The 16,811-nt window shown below is 45.3% G+C and overlaps 1 protein-coding gene across 1 annotated transcript; it reads right to left on the bottom strand.

The window, feature by feature from the left end:
* Nucleotides 1-10,227: 10,227 nt before the first annotated feature.
* On the bottom strand, nt 10,228-16,380 carry LOC310875663 (endoribonuclease ZC3H12A-like; the record flags this gene model as incomplete). Its single annotated transcript, XM_083788956.1, has 7 exons — nt 16,279-16,380; nt 13,761-13,900; nt 12,170-12,404; nt 11,991-12,091; nt 11,000-11,304; nt 10,820-10,945; nt 10,228-10,311 (listed from the first exon to the last, which is right to left on the bottom strand). The coding sequence occupies exons 1-7, from the start codon at nt 16,281-16,283 to the stop codon at nt 10,228-10,230; spliced, it is 996 nt and encodes a 331-aa protein (XP_083645082.1). The 5' UTR covers nt 16,284-16,380.
* Between the last annotated feature and the right edge of the window lie 431 nt (nt 16,381-16,811).

Raw genomic sequence — 16,811 nt, 5'->3', positions numbered from 1 at the left:
GAACCACTGCTCTAAAACAACATTGGACAATGATGTTTGACAGTCAGCAATATTGTTGCTTATTCTAGATTTATTTTCATAGACCTGGTTGCTTGTTTCCCTCTCATTCAATGTGGCAACCCTGGTCAAAGGTACTGTTGACTGTTGACTGTTAGTGATGTGCCAAACGGATCATTTCAGTGAGTGAGCATATTTGCATCTCGTTAGCCTATTCATACTGTAGAAACAGGAAGGAAGTGGTCAAGTAGATGAGTAGTTTAGCGTTTATTTTGTTGCTTTGTATGCAATCTCTTTTACGTTGCGAGTTAATAGTATCTTTCAAGACGTGATTCTGCCTTTCTATTTTGAACCCTTTTTGTGAAGCCTCAGTAACGTTGATAAATAATTATATAAATACTTTGGTTTAGATAGGTAATTCATATTTACAGTTGATAGATTAAAAGGTACATTTCATGTTTGCCAAAGGAAAATGTGTTATAGGCCTACAAATAATATTAGCCTTGCTTGTCATTGTTATAATGATACAGTACAGATACAATAACAAACATTCCATTATTGTTTCAAAAGGATAAAATGTAAAGGTTTTGTCATTAAGATAATTCATGATACAGTAATTCATGTTTTGCACTCAAAGGATTGTCAATTTGATATAAAAACAGTTCATGCTGAGCAATAGTAGTTATCAATGTATTTGTGACTTTTTGATTTTCATATAGTAGCCTACAGTATTCAGCTTTGCTACTGTATGGTTTGTCAATTGTCTTCGTCAGAAGCCATATATGTAACATTTGTGTACCGTTTGTGTGTTTTTCCACCTATAGTTCTTACGGTGTTTCTGGAATTAAACATTCTAAATCATCAGCGAGAGCTCATCCTTTTATCAGCCGGGGTACACTTACACTGCTGCCGTCATGTTTAACAGTATTTTGCGCAATTTATGTCCCCGTTATTTATTCATTTTACATTTGGTTGCAAAGTGTAAAAACAGTTCATTAAGTCAGGTTTAGTTCATTAATCCGAATTAACATCTGTATATTTCCTGTGCCTCAGGAATGTTGTACTTTCTGTTAAATGTACAAACTTGGTCATAGATGTTAATATTGATTGCCTAATTTGTTTAGGCCTACTTAGGATTGTAATTTCTCACATGCCAATATGTCATTAGCAGTAGCCATCATCATCATCGTTGTTGGGGGGGGGGGGGGGGGGGGGTGTTATTCATTTCGGGTCGAGTGGTCTTCCCCTTTTGGCGAGAAGGGGACGAGTTCTCTCGGAGAACCCGCCCTGGAAAGTGAAGACTTCTCGATCAAAGGGGAAGGCCACTCGCCAAAGGTGAAGTCCACTCGCCGAGGCGAGTAGTCCGGTATTCGCTGAGACCAGAGCCAGAGTAATGGTTGAGATGAAGCAGTGAAAGGTCATGAAAGATACATAACGTCAGTCTTACCCAATACCCAATCTTTCTGTTGTATGAACAGTTTGACCACAAGGCTGCTGTACTTCATACCTCATACCTAGCCCCTTTCGGCACCCTCGGTTAACTTTTCTGAATTTTGGACGGCGGTAGCCTAGGGTCCCTCATAGCTTATTCCACTCTCCATAGGACACATATTTACCTACTCTCTGTTCACGGAGACCTGGGCCTTCACTTGGTGAGATGTTTCAACACAGCTATAGGAGACAACAGAAACGTGTGCGAAATAGCACTAATTGGAGTTGCCGTTTAAGTATTTAAAAAAAAAGAGTCGCTGCTCCTCTCAGAAACATCAAGCGACGGCGCCGGTCTCCATGAACAGAGAGTAGGTAAATCTGCGTCCTATGGAGAGTGGAATAAGCTACGAGGGACCCTATAGGCTACCACCGTCCAAAATTCAGCAAAGGTAACAGAGGGTGCCAAAAGGGGCACCGTACTTTAAAATGCTTAGTAGCCTATGAGGTATAAAGTACAGCAGCCTTGTGTTCATACACAAGGCTGATGAATTCCTGTTCCGTTCTTTGGCTATATAGAAGTGCATGTCTCCAAATGTTTTGATGAATTGAACAAGCTGGACCCTCTTGTAAACAAGTGTAATGCTTGGGTCGTCAGTTAAGTTTTTGTATAGAGTTGTGCTTGAAATGTACTGTAATTCTGCAAACTGTTAATACTTCAAACCGGCAGCGGTTCACTTCACACACAAAAAACGCAGGATAGAACATCAGAATGTGTTCAAAACAAACAAACTAATAACGCTGAGTTTCTACTCAATATCAAACCCAAAACGAAATGCTAGTGCTCTAACCCGCGGCTAGCATTGGTGATATGACACTCCGCCAGTGCTTTAATAGTGCACCGTCACCAGTACAGCCCGTTGCTGTACAAAAACATTATCATATTCATATATGTGATTAATCGGTTTCCCAAAATGTTAACTCACCCGTCGGAGTCTTTGTGAAATGTATTATTCCATATTATTTAATATATATGCGTTTTAATCCCGTTTGTGTTCGAACGACGTATTTACCTCCTAGTTTACAACGCGTTTAATTCCGGGTTTCACCGGACGCGCCCCCTCGAGTCACCGCCGTCCATTGAGAACGTCCGAGAGATTCCGACACAGACGTGATTAAAACACCTCTCTTATTGGGAAAATATGGTCTAATACTTTGCACAAAGACTCCGAAGGGCGACTTAACATTTTGCGGCAACCGGTTTGATAATGATAGAACAAGTGAATCGATATTCATTCGTTGCAACAGCAAATCTGAAGCAGCAGAGTCGACTCTTAAGAGCACGTTTACAAACACACCAAACAATCAATCAAAGCCTCTTTTAATACGCAAACAAAACCCGCGGCTGAAATTAATCAATCAATATTATGTTGATGGATGGATGGATGGTGTGTTGTGGAATTTAATTTACTCACAGAAACAGTTGTAGGCTACAGAAACGCTGTGGTTGTTATTATTGTAGAGGCCGGTGTAGGAGCACACAGCACAGTAGCCTACACTCGATCAGCTCAGCTGATACAGAGAGGAGCAGATGACTGGATGGAGAAGGGACGTCACCAACACGAGACTGCATTTAAAGGGCGACGCAGGTGCGTGGAGGAAATTGACAGATTTTTGATGAATTGATTTTGGTGGACCCGCTTGTAAACAAGTTTAATGCTTTATTGGGTCTTCCACTCACAGTTAACAGTCTTTGTATTGAGTTGTGCTTGAAATGTACTGTAATTCTGCAAACTGTTAATTTCAATCAATCATTTTATTTCACAGTATGTAGAATGAACAGGAAAAAAGTAGCCTATACTCAAATGTTTTACTTAAAAGGATCCCTGTCTAATATGACAAATATGCCTTAAAACATTTTAACCTACTTGCCCTCTACAACTAAAATAAAAACACCTTAAATATTTTATTTATTTGATAAATATAACAAAATACATACATACATGGATGCACCTGGGACGTATCCTCAGTGATGTATCCCAAGGTCATCGGGGTTTTCACTCAGGTGACCCAGCCGGGGTGATCAAGTCCCGACCTACGTCCCAGTAGCTACCCTCGATCAGTCCCATTAGGGAAAAACCAGGGCCACACAATCCGTTCCTCCTGAACTACTCTGCCGGGACTGGGAGGTACCATTCTGGCGCGTGGAAGGACTAGGCTCTGTGGGTTGACTACTTTTTTTTTTGAATATTCTGTTTTTATTTTAAATTTTTCACAAAATACACAGAACACCCGTCCACAGCCCTCCCCCTCCCCACATACAAACCCACATACATAGAATACAACACAGTTAAAGCATAATAACAATAATAATATTATACAAAAAACGTGGAAAACAAACAAAAAACTAAACTAAACAAAACAAGAGACAAATCTACTATACAGAGAAAATTGTTTCCGGTAGCAATCGATCCAGACTGAGGTTCCATCCTGGAGGCCAATCTTTCCGGTGATAAAATGGCCACCAACGTAATCAAAAAAGTCAATCAAAGAACAAGATTCCTTTACAGGATCTCCTCACTGGTCAACAAAAACACCTTGAAGACCTTAACAGGAGCCCTCGTACAAGGTTTCTTTGACTATGCATCCACCTCTTGGTACCACAGCACCTCAAAGGCCCTTAAAACAAGCCTCCAGACCTCCCAAAACAAACTGGTCAGGCTCCTACTTGGCCTCACCCCCCGAACCCACCTCACCCCTGCCCACTTTGACAGGCTGGGATGGCTTAAAGATTAAAGATGGTGAGGAGCTTCTTTCGGACATCCTCTTTCTCCTTTCCACAAGGACCTGGTTGTGTCATATGGGAGTGCTCCCAGTGTGGCTTCTCTCCAGACATTCCGGATAGTGGAGAGAGTCTTGAGCCCTGCTATGCTGGAATTCTCCTGGGTGGCTGTGTGCATGCATGCTCACTGGATACACAGATGCCCCATAGCCATAGTAATGAGAAGGAGTGTAAGCCATTATGTCTGGGTGGTGGGTGCTGGCTAGTCCCATGCTATGGTGTTGGCTATGGGGATGAAAGCCACCTGTGGACCACGAAGAGGACGAAACATTTGAGCAGCAACTACATGGTGTATTTTTAGGGGAACGGAGGGTTACACTGTAACCCAGGTTCTCTGAGTGGAGAGACTGGCTCTCCACTACATATTATTAAATATGTACGGGAACTGACCCCACAGGGCAGTGTTCATGGATATCTCTTTAAGACACATTACTACTATGGTGGCCCTGCCCAGATTGCCAATCAGCGGGCTATTTAAGCCCCATCTGTGCAGAGCCACTTCGATTAACTTGATTGACACGAATTTCGGAAGCGGCTCTTTCGTGGAGAGCCAGTCTCTCCACTCAGAGAACCTGGGTTACAGTGTAACCCTCCGTTCTCTATCGTGTTCGAGACTGGCTCTCCACTACATATTATTAAATATGTACGGGAACTCTCTAAGACACACCGCGAGGAAATAAGCAGACCAGCTGCCCCCGCGGCAGCCCGAGGCAGTTTAACCTGAATTCCATCCGAGCCTATAAGTGGTGAGCGCCATGAGTCACAGGTGCTCGCCAAAATGCTCCAAAACTTCAGTATTCATACCAAGTAAGTAATACTCGTGGCCTAGGCGCAAGACGCCACCTAGGCTCAGCTGGCCCAGCACGATGCTAGGCCAGTGACCACCGGGGTGAAGGGCTGCTCAAGCCAGCCCGTCAGATGCCCGGCCGACCTGACCGGTCAAGGTGCCGGTGACCCTACCGCTGAGTAGCACGCAGGAGCGACTCCCACAGGGGGAGCGGATGCCACCACGTTCCATCGGTAGGACAGGGTGAATGTAGGCAGAGTCGCCCATGTCACTGCTGTGTAGATCTCTGTCAGAGATACACCACTGCACACTTCATCCGTCTGCATGTAAAGAGAGGACAGAGCTCAATCACCTGATTGAGATGTGCCCCTGAGAGAACCTTGGGGAGAAGGTTGGGTCGAGGTGTAAAACTACTCCATCACCCGGCCGAGCGTGTCAGGGGTTGACAGCGCTCACAACTCCCACATTTCTCCTTGCAGACGTGACTATATAATACTGCTGTCTTGAGTGACAGCATGTCAGGCTCACTGACTAAACGATTTTAAGGGGGCTCATCATAGAGCCTCCAGGGCTAACGGCCTGGCCCCCAAACAGGACTGGTGGGGCCCTAACCTGAGCTCCTCTGAGCACCAGGGTGCCATTCGGGAAATGTAACCAGGTTACTGCAGTCTGCAGTCATGCACTCCCGCTCAAGTCAGCCCTTCGGACAGTAGGCCAACAGACTGTTGAAGCCGTGTCCTGATGCGGAGCCCAGCCCACTCAGTGAGGAGGGTGCTGGCTGTCACATGGATACCACACTGGTATAACCTGCTAAATGCGGACGGCATCGACACAGAGTCCGTCACACAGATCTCAGATAGAGGGACATCTCGTCATCAGTGCATGGGCCACAAGGCCCTGCACGGATTGTGCCCACATCCCTGCCCACCTATATGCCTGCTAGATTGTTTCACAACCCAATGAGGGAGCCCAGTCTTGGAGACCATCTGCTTAAAACAGTTTGGCCCATTAGAGGCCCTGACAGGGCCCAACCGTGACTGCAATCCTGCTTTACCACCCTGCTTAGGAGGGTGGGGAGGGTGCAACTCAACAGGCTGACTGGCTCGTACTCTGATCAGGCCGTTATGGTATAGAATGCAGGGATTGGTGCCAGCACCACCTAACCAATGCCATGCAGGAAGTGGCAGCATCCTTCATGCACTCATAGGGACATTCTTGTGGCTGACACTGCTAACAGCAAGAATGCTGTCCTGCGAGAAGCCACCCAAGTGTCCCCGCTTAATTGGCTCATGCCGCAAGGCAGACAGTACCACCTCCCGTGGGGGGACTGCCGACCTAATGTGCGAGCACCCTTCAGTAACTGGGTGATCCTTGTGTTGACCTTGTGTGGGACAGTGGTCCGCCGTGTCACAAGGTCACCGGCATAGCCCATTACCCCCGGACGAGGAGGGAGCTCACTCCGTGGCTCCGATAACCGGTTTCCCCCACACAATTACACCCAGGCGCTTAACGGCCATGCCGTAATATGCCCTTCTGGTGGTTCTGCTCCCCCATGACAGTCTTTTCACACTCACTCTGCTGTGTGAACCGGCGTAACTATACACGTTTCATACATGTAAACTGACACTGTCAGCAATACGCCTGCATAGTGCCTGACCGTAAAGGACAGATAATGCACTGGCCGCATGTTCAGGGGAGCCGGGGGGACGCAGTGCACCGTGGCCGCCCTCAGCCCTAAGGGGCGGAGGCACCAGCTGGCTCAACTGCCAAGAGATGCCAGCCAGCAAACTAGTGCTGTGGGATCCAACAAACAGGCACCGGTCACGAGGACGTCCCACGCTAACATACGTGGATGTACTCAAGAATGACGCCGGAGCGCAAAGTACCAACAAACTGACCAGATGGAGAACCAGGATGACTGGAAACGACGATGGAGGGCTCGTCTGAGGACGACCTCGAGAGTGATACAACCCTTGACATGGTGGAACCTACTCAGGGGTCCACCTGAATTGACCGCCACTGTCTCGAGAGACAGCATGTGGGGGCTGGGTTCCCTGAACTGTCAGGACTGAGGAGTGGGCTCGGTGTGCTGAGCACATCTAGCCATACCCCGCCGGTTGGCCTCCAACCGGACCCGTAGGCCCCTGGAGCTGCCAAACCTAACTGGGGTTGCGCAGCCTGAGGAGCCGTTGAGGCAAGTTGCTCATGATGGAGCATTCCTGCCATCACCTCCTGCATCTGTTCATCTGCACAAGCCTTCTTAGCTTGTTGGAGCAGTGCACTGACCTCCTGGCCTAACAAGGCCAATGGCTAAACAGGCAGCTTCATTGGACGAGCTCGGCCTTCCTGCTGCAGCTCGGACTGTGGAAACCGAAGGCGCCACACCCGAATAGTCTTGCCCGCTGCTACTGCCTGGGAAGCATGAAGCCAGTCGCTGTAGCTCCTCAATAAGGTCAGGGCCCTTATGGTCACCGAAGCGCCGTGTAAGCAGGTGACGGTGGCATTGACAAAATAGCCCTGTGTTGGCTAGCTGCGCCTAGATAGCCATGACTTCGTGACTTCTCTGGATGAGAAGAGCTTTCTCTGTGGTTTCAGACCGGTAACCGGATTCTACCCCGCAGAGTCACACCCAGGTGCGTAAACGGCTCGCCGTGACACACTGTATACTGTATCGTGTGCTCTGCGCGACAGCCACAGCACGCTCTGCTGTGTTACTGAGCCCGGCTTCACCGTGAAACTACACCACGGACGCATGAGCTGACCCCGTCAGCAATACGCCGTATAGTGTGCCAATGGCTGAGATTCAGGCATACTTCCTGGCAGACCCAGCATGTCCTGTCTGTGTCACTGGGGAACCAGATCCACAGACAGAACTACACCACGGTCGCGTAAGCAGGCGCCCCGCCAGCAATACGACAGTATAGTGCGCTATAATGCCTGCATAATTTGCCTTCAACCAAACGTCGGACAGACACAGCACGTCCTGTCTGTGACAGAACTACACCACGGACGCATGAGCTGACCCCGTCAGCAATACGCCCTATAGTGTGACAATGGCTGAGATTCAGGCATACTTCCTGGCAGACCCAGCATGTCATGTCTGTGTCACCAAACATCGGACAGACACAGCATGTCCTGTCTGTGACAGAACTACACCACTGTCGCGTGAGCTGACGCCTCGCCAGAAATATGACAGTATAGTGCGCTATGATGACTGCCCAACATAAAGGGAAACATTCGACTGACCCAGCACGTTCTGTTTGTGTCACTGAACCCAGATCCACAATACCGAACTACATCACAGGCGTGTAAGCTGGCGTAACACCAACAATACATGTATTCATGTACTTTTTGTATGTCCGTTTCATATGGACCCCAGGAAGATTAGCTGTCGCCTCGGCATCAGCTAACGGGGATCCATTCAATAAACAATAAACCATACCCTGTAGTGTATAGTGTGCTCTAATGGCCGTCTGACCCCAAGGAATTTTGTTAGTCTCACCTTCAAACGAGACAACAGCTAACCCGAGAGGGCGAGTCAACGCTCGCTCCCTAAACTGCACACTGTAGTGCATTAATGGGCTGCTGACACTCGTAAGTAGTCTCACAGAAAACTTTCACTAAATCCTTCTTTACAGACCTGTCCATACCAGGCAGGGCAGGAAAGAGGTGGAGCTATAGCCTGAGCTTAGCTCACCCAGCTCTGCCAACCTGGGACAAGGTTCAAGGTAGTCTTTATTTATCTCCCTTGAGAAAAAATTGTCTTGGAGACAGAGTCACAGCTGTATACAATTAGCATACATGTTCACATAAAAATGACATTTCTATGGGACATTTTAGTCTGTCAGTGGAAACGACTGGTCTTTTGCCTCTAAAAACAGGCCCCCATGGCCCCTCCAGCTTCAGCTGGAAGGATGAGCCCATTCGTACCGGGGGCGGGGTCCTCATACCAGGGCCCCCGCAGGACACACACTGGTCATGGCCATCATCTGTGGGCATGTGAGCTCCACATGCAGCCTGAGAAACCCCTGCTGTTTCCATCTCCTCTTGTCTCTATATAGATATATTCATATACCTATATTATTTATTATATGTGTACCTATATATACATATATGTATACATCTTGTATTGTACACCATATTTTAACTCGGACTGTGCTCAACAGGGAGTGGGCACATAGTAATTGCTTGAACGTGAGGGGTCATAATCTCCCCTTTGCAGAATCTCACAATGCTGCATAAACGAATCAAGGCAACATGGTACCCTAAGACATCCCCATGACATGGCTTCTCAGTGTGCTCTCTCTTTGTTAGGACAGAGTCCATACCAAATCAATGTCCACAGTTTGTTTTGTGTCACCAGCAGAGTTATGGACCTCTGGAAGAGGTTGTACATAAACTGCTCAGCCGCTCTGAGGCGCTCTAGAACAAAACCATCTGACATTAAGCACACTGGCGCTTTTGTATATCATTCCAGTAGGCCTACAAGTACACATGCATAGTGTGGTGTTGTAGCCATTATCATACTTATAAGCATATAAGTATATATTAACCAGAACCAATTGTGACAGAGTAAGCGATTTAATTGCAGCGCCTGACACGGTGGGTCATCGGGAGTTTTTGTCTCCTGATCTTTGAGCCACACCGCCCTCTTGTGAACCATGAGGCACAGTGCAGTCTGGGCAGCCGTCCCTGACGGGAATCCCTCCTACACTATGACGCTCATGTCAACCTGTCAATGAGGAAGTGGAACACGCTGGAATTGTTTGTTTACACTCTCTGCCGTGTGGTCTGGCCGGACCGCGGCGGCAACGATCAGCGACTGTAGATGGCCTCAGAGTACGCCGACTAGGTCAGCTCCTCTGGGTTCTACCCCGCTACCCGCCGCAACGGTGTACAGCCGCGATGATCAACCAGGAGGTCCACCGACGAGGTCGGTTTCGCTCGGGGTCTCACAGCGCTTCTGCAGCCCGGGAACCAAGGCATCGCCAACGTGGTCGGCTTCGCACTTTGCTTTGGCCACACCGAACGCCGTCCCAGGGAGCGGACGCACGGACAAGACTGAGGCTTCCTCCACTGTCTAGCGGATTCGGCACTGAGCTTGTTGTTGCTGCTGTTTTATCAGTAGAGCTACGCGGCGCCCTGAGAGGAGTCGTCGAGACGACCGGCTCTCTCACCGCTTCTGCAGCCAGGGAACCAAGGCGTCGCCAACGTGGTCGGCTTCGCGCTTGGCTTTGGCCACACCGAACGCCGTCTCCTAGTTTCCCCCAACGTGGTCGGGTTTCACTAGGGACGGACGCACGGACAGGCTGAGGCTTCCTCCACTGTCTAGCGGATTAGGCACTGCAGCTTGTTGCTGTTGCTGTTTTGTTTGATTTCTCGATGGAGCTACGCGGCGCCCTGAGAGGAGTCGTAACGACGACCGGCTCTCTTCTTACCTCCGGTAAGCGGACTGTGTGCCACGCAGCTGTATGTTCTAAATATATATATATATATATATATTGTTTAATAAGTGTCAAAACTGCTGAGATACACGAAACGTCTGCTCGTGGAAATGAAAAAATCGAAGTGGCTCTGCACAGATGGGGCTTAAATAGCCCGCTGATTGGCAATCTGGGCAGGGCCACCATAGTAGTAATGTGTCTTAAAGAGATATCCATGAACACTGCCCTGTGGGGTCAGTTCCCGTACATATTTAATAATATGTAGTGGAGAGCCAGTCTCGAACACGATAGAGAACCAATGTTGTGCACTTTTAGGGGTACTGTTGGCCTGGAACTGAAGTTGGGATGGAAGCTCCTGTAACTGGCTCCATAGCGTTGATCAGTGTGGTCCCAGTAGGTCTCAATTGGTGGAATATCTATGGAACCCAAACCAGAGTCCAGCTGCTCCTGAGAGCCAGAGGAGAAAAGAGATTCCAGGTCAGAAGGAGAGTGTTGACTGACCTTCTCTTTCCTAGATGTTGGCCGCTTGCTGGAGTGGTGAGCCCCTTTGATCAGAACAACATTTTCACTGGTGTGGCCTTTCTTCAAAGAGCCTCTCCACTGTTCCAGGGTCAGTTTCTGGGCCATCGCCTCCTCCAGAGAGAGGCCATTGGCAGTCACTGGACCAGAACCCAATAAAGAATGTTTATGGGCTGATGAAGATTGCCTGGCCTTCTCACGAAGCTCATCGGCGAGAGAGCAATGGGAATGGTTAGCACGGTCTGGATGGTGGAATTTACATTTAATTCCATAAGTGCATTTCTTCCCTGAATGAGGATAGATTTATGAGATTATTATAGTGCTGTTTATTTTTTTCATATATCAATACAAAATGCACACAAAAGTTTATATTTAGAGCTGGGACTCGATTAAAATAAATTAATCGAATTAATCAGAGGCTTTGCGATTAATTAATCTAGATTAATCGCATTTTAATCGCATATCAATATTCAACCCGAGAACAGCGAGAAACCTTTTTTTTAATGTTTTTTGGTATCCCAGTGAATCAACGAATAGTGACTACAGGATACCACTCATTTTCAACATTTTACTGTCATTAATATACCTGTTGTGGAAATAATAATAAAAAGTCACCCCATTCTGTGTTGCCTAGAACTGGAGGTCTGAAAAAAAAAATTGTAACAGTACATCTCAGTGACATCTCAGTGACATCACAAAGCTGTACTTACTTCATATTGTTACTGTTTTTTGTCAGACCTCCAGTTCTAGGCAACACAAAATGGGGTGACTTTTTATTATTTCCAGTTTTCAGTACTAGTTCCGCGGTGAAAAAAAAGGTGCGATTAATTTATCTGTAGTTAATCGCGATTAATTTTTCTGTAGTTAATTAATCTAAATTAATCGCAATTAGTCCCGGCCCTATTTATATTATATTATACAGATTGAGACCAGATATTGAAAAATCATATTATTATAATGGAAGTGGCCTCACCATAAGGACACAGCTGCTTCTTGGGTGTCCTTGGGACCTTTCTCAGGAAGTTGTCCAAAGTTGGTCCATGGCGACCTAGAGGGTCATCGGGAGGCATAAACCTGCAGATGAGATTCACGTTAGGTATCTGCCTAATACTTCCAAGAAGCAAGTATAGTGAGTGACAGAAGATGATTTACTTGTCATTAACAAAGGAGTACATGAGCAGCCTCTCCTCTATGAACCGCTTCCACTCCGGGTTCTCTCCTTGGAGATCACGGTACGTGTCGTTGGACACAACGATGCCGTCAGATTCGTATGCCAGCTTGACAATGAAGCGGTCATCATAGCAGATCACCCGTTTGCCAGCGATGCGGCGCGAAGGTGTAAATACCAGACATTTCTTCCTCTCAAGGTCCCACAGAATGTGTTGGTCTTCGCAGAACGTTTTATGAAAAAGATAGGGTAGATGTCAGATTTATCACTGAAACAAGAATTTATATTTATTTCTGGCTATGTTGATCTAAACCAGGGTTCCCCAATTAGCGGCCCGCGGTTTTTTTTTGGGGGGGGGGGGGGGTCCTAGATATAAATGGCATTAAATTGGGGTCAGTAGCCTCTGCATGTCAAACTGGGGGTCCTTTTCAAATGGGGTCTTGCCCTGAACATTAATTTCAGGGCAAGACCTCGACCTCGCGCGTGCCGACTCGGCCCCCAGCCTGGTACCGTAGTCAAAATATGGCCCTTGAGGAAAATTTATTGGGGAACCCTGGTCTATACTATATACAGTGTACAATATATTGCATAAAGTTTATCGTTTATATTGTATTTTGCTTATCTTTGAGTAAATAGTTGAGACAAATGCCTTGTACAAATACTTGGCAATGACAAATAATTCTGATAATTGACAAATAATTAGATAAATACTAATAATGAACTGAATAATTAAAAGCAACCAACAATTTTATATAATAGCCTCTACTATTTTCTGAAAGGTAATTGTATTAGACATTGTGAGGACAACGTTGTGAAAAAAGGGCCTTGATAAGTTCCCTCTCCAATGAAATGTATTCCTCTCTGAATGAATCATAGAGTGAGTGTCAGTGATATCAAAAGCAAACAGGTTCTGCAGAATAGGACATAGGATCTAGAAATGATCATGCTTTTACAACCACTGTTGCTAATAGATGAACAGGCAGTTATATATGAGTAACACAGGAAATGATATAGCTGATAAAATAAAAGTCCCAGGTTAGCAACATTTGAGTAGTAAGTACACAGATCAAGGTTCATTCCAGTTGGAAAGGGAAACTTTCTGGGGTATTTACATCAGTGTCTAATTCAAGATTCAACATAACATTATTGTCTGTCACAAGGAACAGAAATGTCTCTTTGACCAGGCTCAGCAGTGCACATTTAAAACACATGTAAACACATGCGCACGCACGCACGCACGCACACACACACACGCACGCACGCACGCACGCACGCACGCACGCACGCACGCACGCACGCACGCACACACACACACACACACACACACACACACACACACACACACACACACACACACACACACACACACACACACACACACACACACACACACACACACACACACACACACACACACACACACACCTTTGCAGCGTCAAACTGATGGCAGTGATCCCCCTGCGTCTTCACCTTTTGTTTGACTATAGGTCCTTCCCGACCAAACGACAACAAGGTTGAGAACCACTACTGCATATCAAACTGGCACAAATTGGCAGCACATTCCCGTCATCCTACCTGTGATGGGGACATCAGGTCTGGGGTGCTCCTTCCTCCATGATGGCACAAACACAGTGACATCAGTGTGACCTCTTTCAAGGAAGTAGCTCACAGCAAAGTGGATTCCCAGACAAGAGAACACTTCCTTGTTTCCGTGGCTGAATAAGCACAGGAAAAATGAAATAGCATGAGCAAGCAATCGTTTGGTCTTCAAATGAAACAGTAGTTCATTACTGCAAGCACACATGCAAACTTGCTTTCACCGTACCATTGATTTCCTGTTGCTGTCTTTTTATATCGCACTGTTTTTGTTCTTTTCTTAACCCATTTTGACCTGAGATCAGATTCTAAAAATGTCTTCTACATCCTGACAGTTTTCTGAAAAAGCTATGTTTCTATGTCAGTCGTTCTTCGATTTTTCAAAAATAGCAGACCTACAAGCTTGTAGCGCGGCACTCGGTGCCGCGCTATGAGCTTGTAGATCTGCTATTTTTTTTAAAGCATGTACAGCACTTGGTTGACCTGGTCATGTTAAATGTGCTATATAAATACAATTGGAGTTGAGTTGAGTTTAGTACCTGTTAATTTCATTCAATGCTGTAGTAGTAGACGGCAATGACACATTCCGCTTTCATGGCAACAAGTTACATTAAAAAGGTAGTTGTGTGAACAAAGATGTACAGTAGCAGCACTTACAGTATTCCCACAGCATATCGCAACATTTGCTATGCAAATGCCTAAACTGCCCAATATACAAGTCCGAAGTCGGGCCACTTGTCTCAGACACACTTCTACAAATCTAATTGAATTGCTAAAATCTGAGAACCAAAATAAATGAAATAAAACATGAGTAACTTTTAATTTGCTACATTTAGCAAACAGTGGTACAAGTTTTGCTAAGTTAAAATTGCCCCTACGCAGCCCTCACATCTAGAGTTCGGCTCCATTAAGCCAATTTTAACATATAAGAAAAGTTATAGAACTTTAATTGGAATTGGTACAGGCATCAAAATAAAAAATAAACAGCTAAATAAATATCTCAAGATCTAATGTAATTGTGCCAAACCACCTACATTACACAGCAAAATCATCTACGGTATGTTAATTTAACTCTGGGAGTATACGAATTAAACCAAAATGGACCCATCATTGATTTTATAGTGTAGTATAGTACCTAATTGCCTAATTTACAGTATGCTTTGTCACCCGCCAAAAATAGGCAATCTATAAACTCACAACACGTGTTGTGAGTTTGTAGACAGGCTATTTGTGTCGTACGATGTAGTCTAAATCTGACTTTAGAAGAATGGAGCCATGAATTAAAGTGTTGTCAGGCCTGTTTCTATTCTGTGCAGACCTATAAAACAACCGTTCTCTGAAAGAGGAAAACTGTGATTTGCATGTTAAGATTTGCATACCTGGCGTGCCTGTGTTGTGTGCACAAAATGGGACAGTTTTATAGACGAGTGTGTGTGTGTGTGTGTGTGTGTGTGTGTGTGTGTGTGTGTGTGTGTGTGTGTGTGTGTGTGTGTGTGTGTGTGTGTGTGTGTGTGTGTGTGTGTGTGTGTGTGTGTGTGTGTGTGTATGGCATGTATAAAAGAAGGTGAGTGTACGTGAGGAACAGGCAGAGACTGGAATATAAGATGTTATCTTAAGGCTTAATTCACTGAGGGCATTCTCAACAGACTATGTAATTTATGAAGAGCTGGAAAGGACAGAATGTACCGTATTCTAAATGACAACAGATATCCCTAGGCTATTCAGCATCCCTATTCTGAGCATGTTATAAACGGCTAACATTTGACGAAAAATTTGTAAACATTTGCCTAAAATAGCATCCTTATACAAGCTCTACGTGAGTTTATACATCGGCATTATATATATCGGTTTATAATAGGCATTAGTAGTAGTAGTCGTAATAGCATAAATCTGCTAACTGAGACGTTAACCAGTATAGAGTAATGCCCAGTGGATAATAGGCTAATAATGATACGTAATAATAATAAGGCAGCAGAACAGTCAGTTCAGAAAAACATTCTTAAAGTGATTGTGACATTAAAAAAAAGGTTTTGGAATTGTTCTTGTTTTTTTTAGGTTTTCTAATCTCAATTGCACCCAAAAAACATGAACTTTTAACATTCAGTAGATTTTCTGTGATCTGGGGTTTTCTGGCTCATACAGGTGCTCTGATTTGCCGGCAGTAAGTGACATCACTTACTGCAAATCCCATATATGTCAATGGGATTTGCCAGCAGATGTCACTGTTTCACTGTGTTGCCTGTTTTCATTGTAGCTCAAAAGGCCCAAAAAACCCCAAAGAAAACTTCAGACCACAGAAGATCCACTGAATGTTCAAAGTTCAGGTTTTTTGGGTGTAATTGAGGTCATAAAACCTAAAAGAAAAAAGAAAAAGAAAAAGAAATTAAAATGAATGTCATAAAACCTTTAATGCTAATTGGCTACTTCATTGGATGACTGTGTTGTACAATTGAAACACATTTGTTTGTTTGTTCAATGAGCGTTTACATTTTCTCACCTCATAGCCACATTGCTCCATCAATGACGATGGGTCTCAGAGCGTCCCCATCCACACCGGCCTCTTCTCTGCTGAGAGACATGGAATGCTCCTCCCGGCTCCTGGACAACGGCAGCGACATGATGGTGACCGGCACCTCCTTCTCTTCTGGGCTGACACCAGCCTGGACCAGCTCCCCGAGAACCCTGTTAGTCAGCCTGTCACAATTATTATATTATCACCTGATTGCAAGTATTCAAGGTAATCGCAATAAAATAAAGTGGGTAACATTGGCACAAAAACTAATTTCACCTACTTTTTGTTTTACTTCTGTAAATCTTTGATGTGACAATAAAGCTGATTCTTGCATAATCATCGTAATCGTTACCATGTTGATAAATGTTGATAAATGTTTAAAGATAGGGGAAATAGCAGATCTACAAGCTCACAAAGCCTCGCATTGCAGTGGTGTTGTAAGCTTGTAGATCGGGTATTTACACTATTTAATTTTTTTGGGGGGGAAAGCATAGCCTAATTATTTAAAAGAAAATGGC

This window comes from Protomyctophum parallelum, assembly GCF_964188405.1.
Source record: "Protomyctophum parallelum genome assembly, chromosome: 18".
NCBI lineage: Eukaryota > Metazoa > Chordata > Actinopteri > Myctophiformes > Myctophidae > Protomyctophum > Protomyctophum parallelum.
This window is presented reverse-complemented; position numbering and strand designations above follow the sequence as displayed.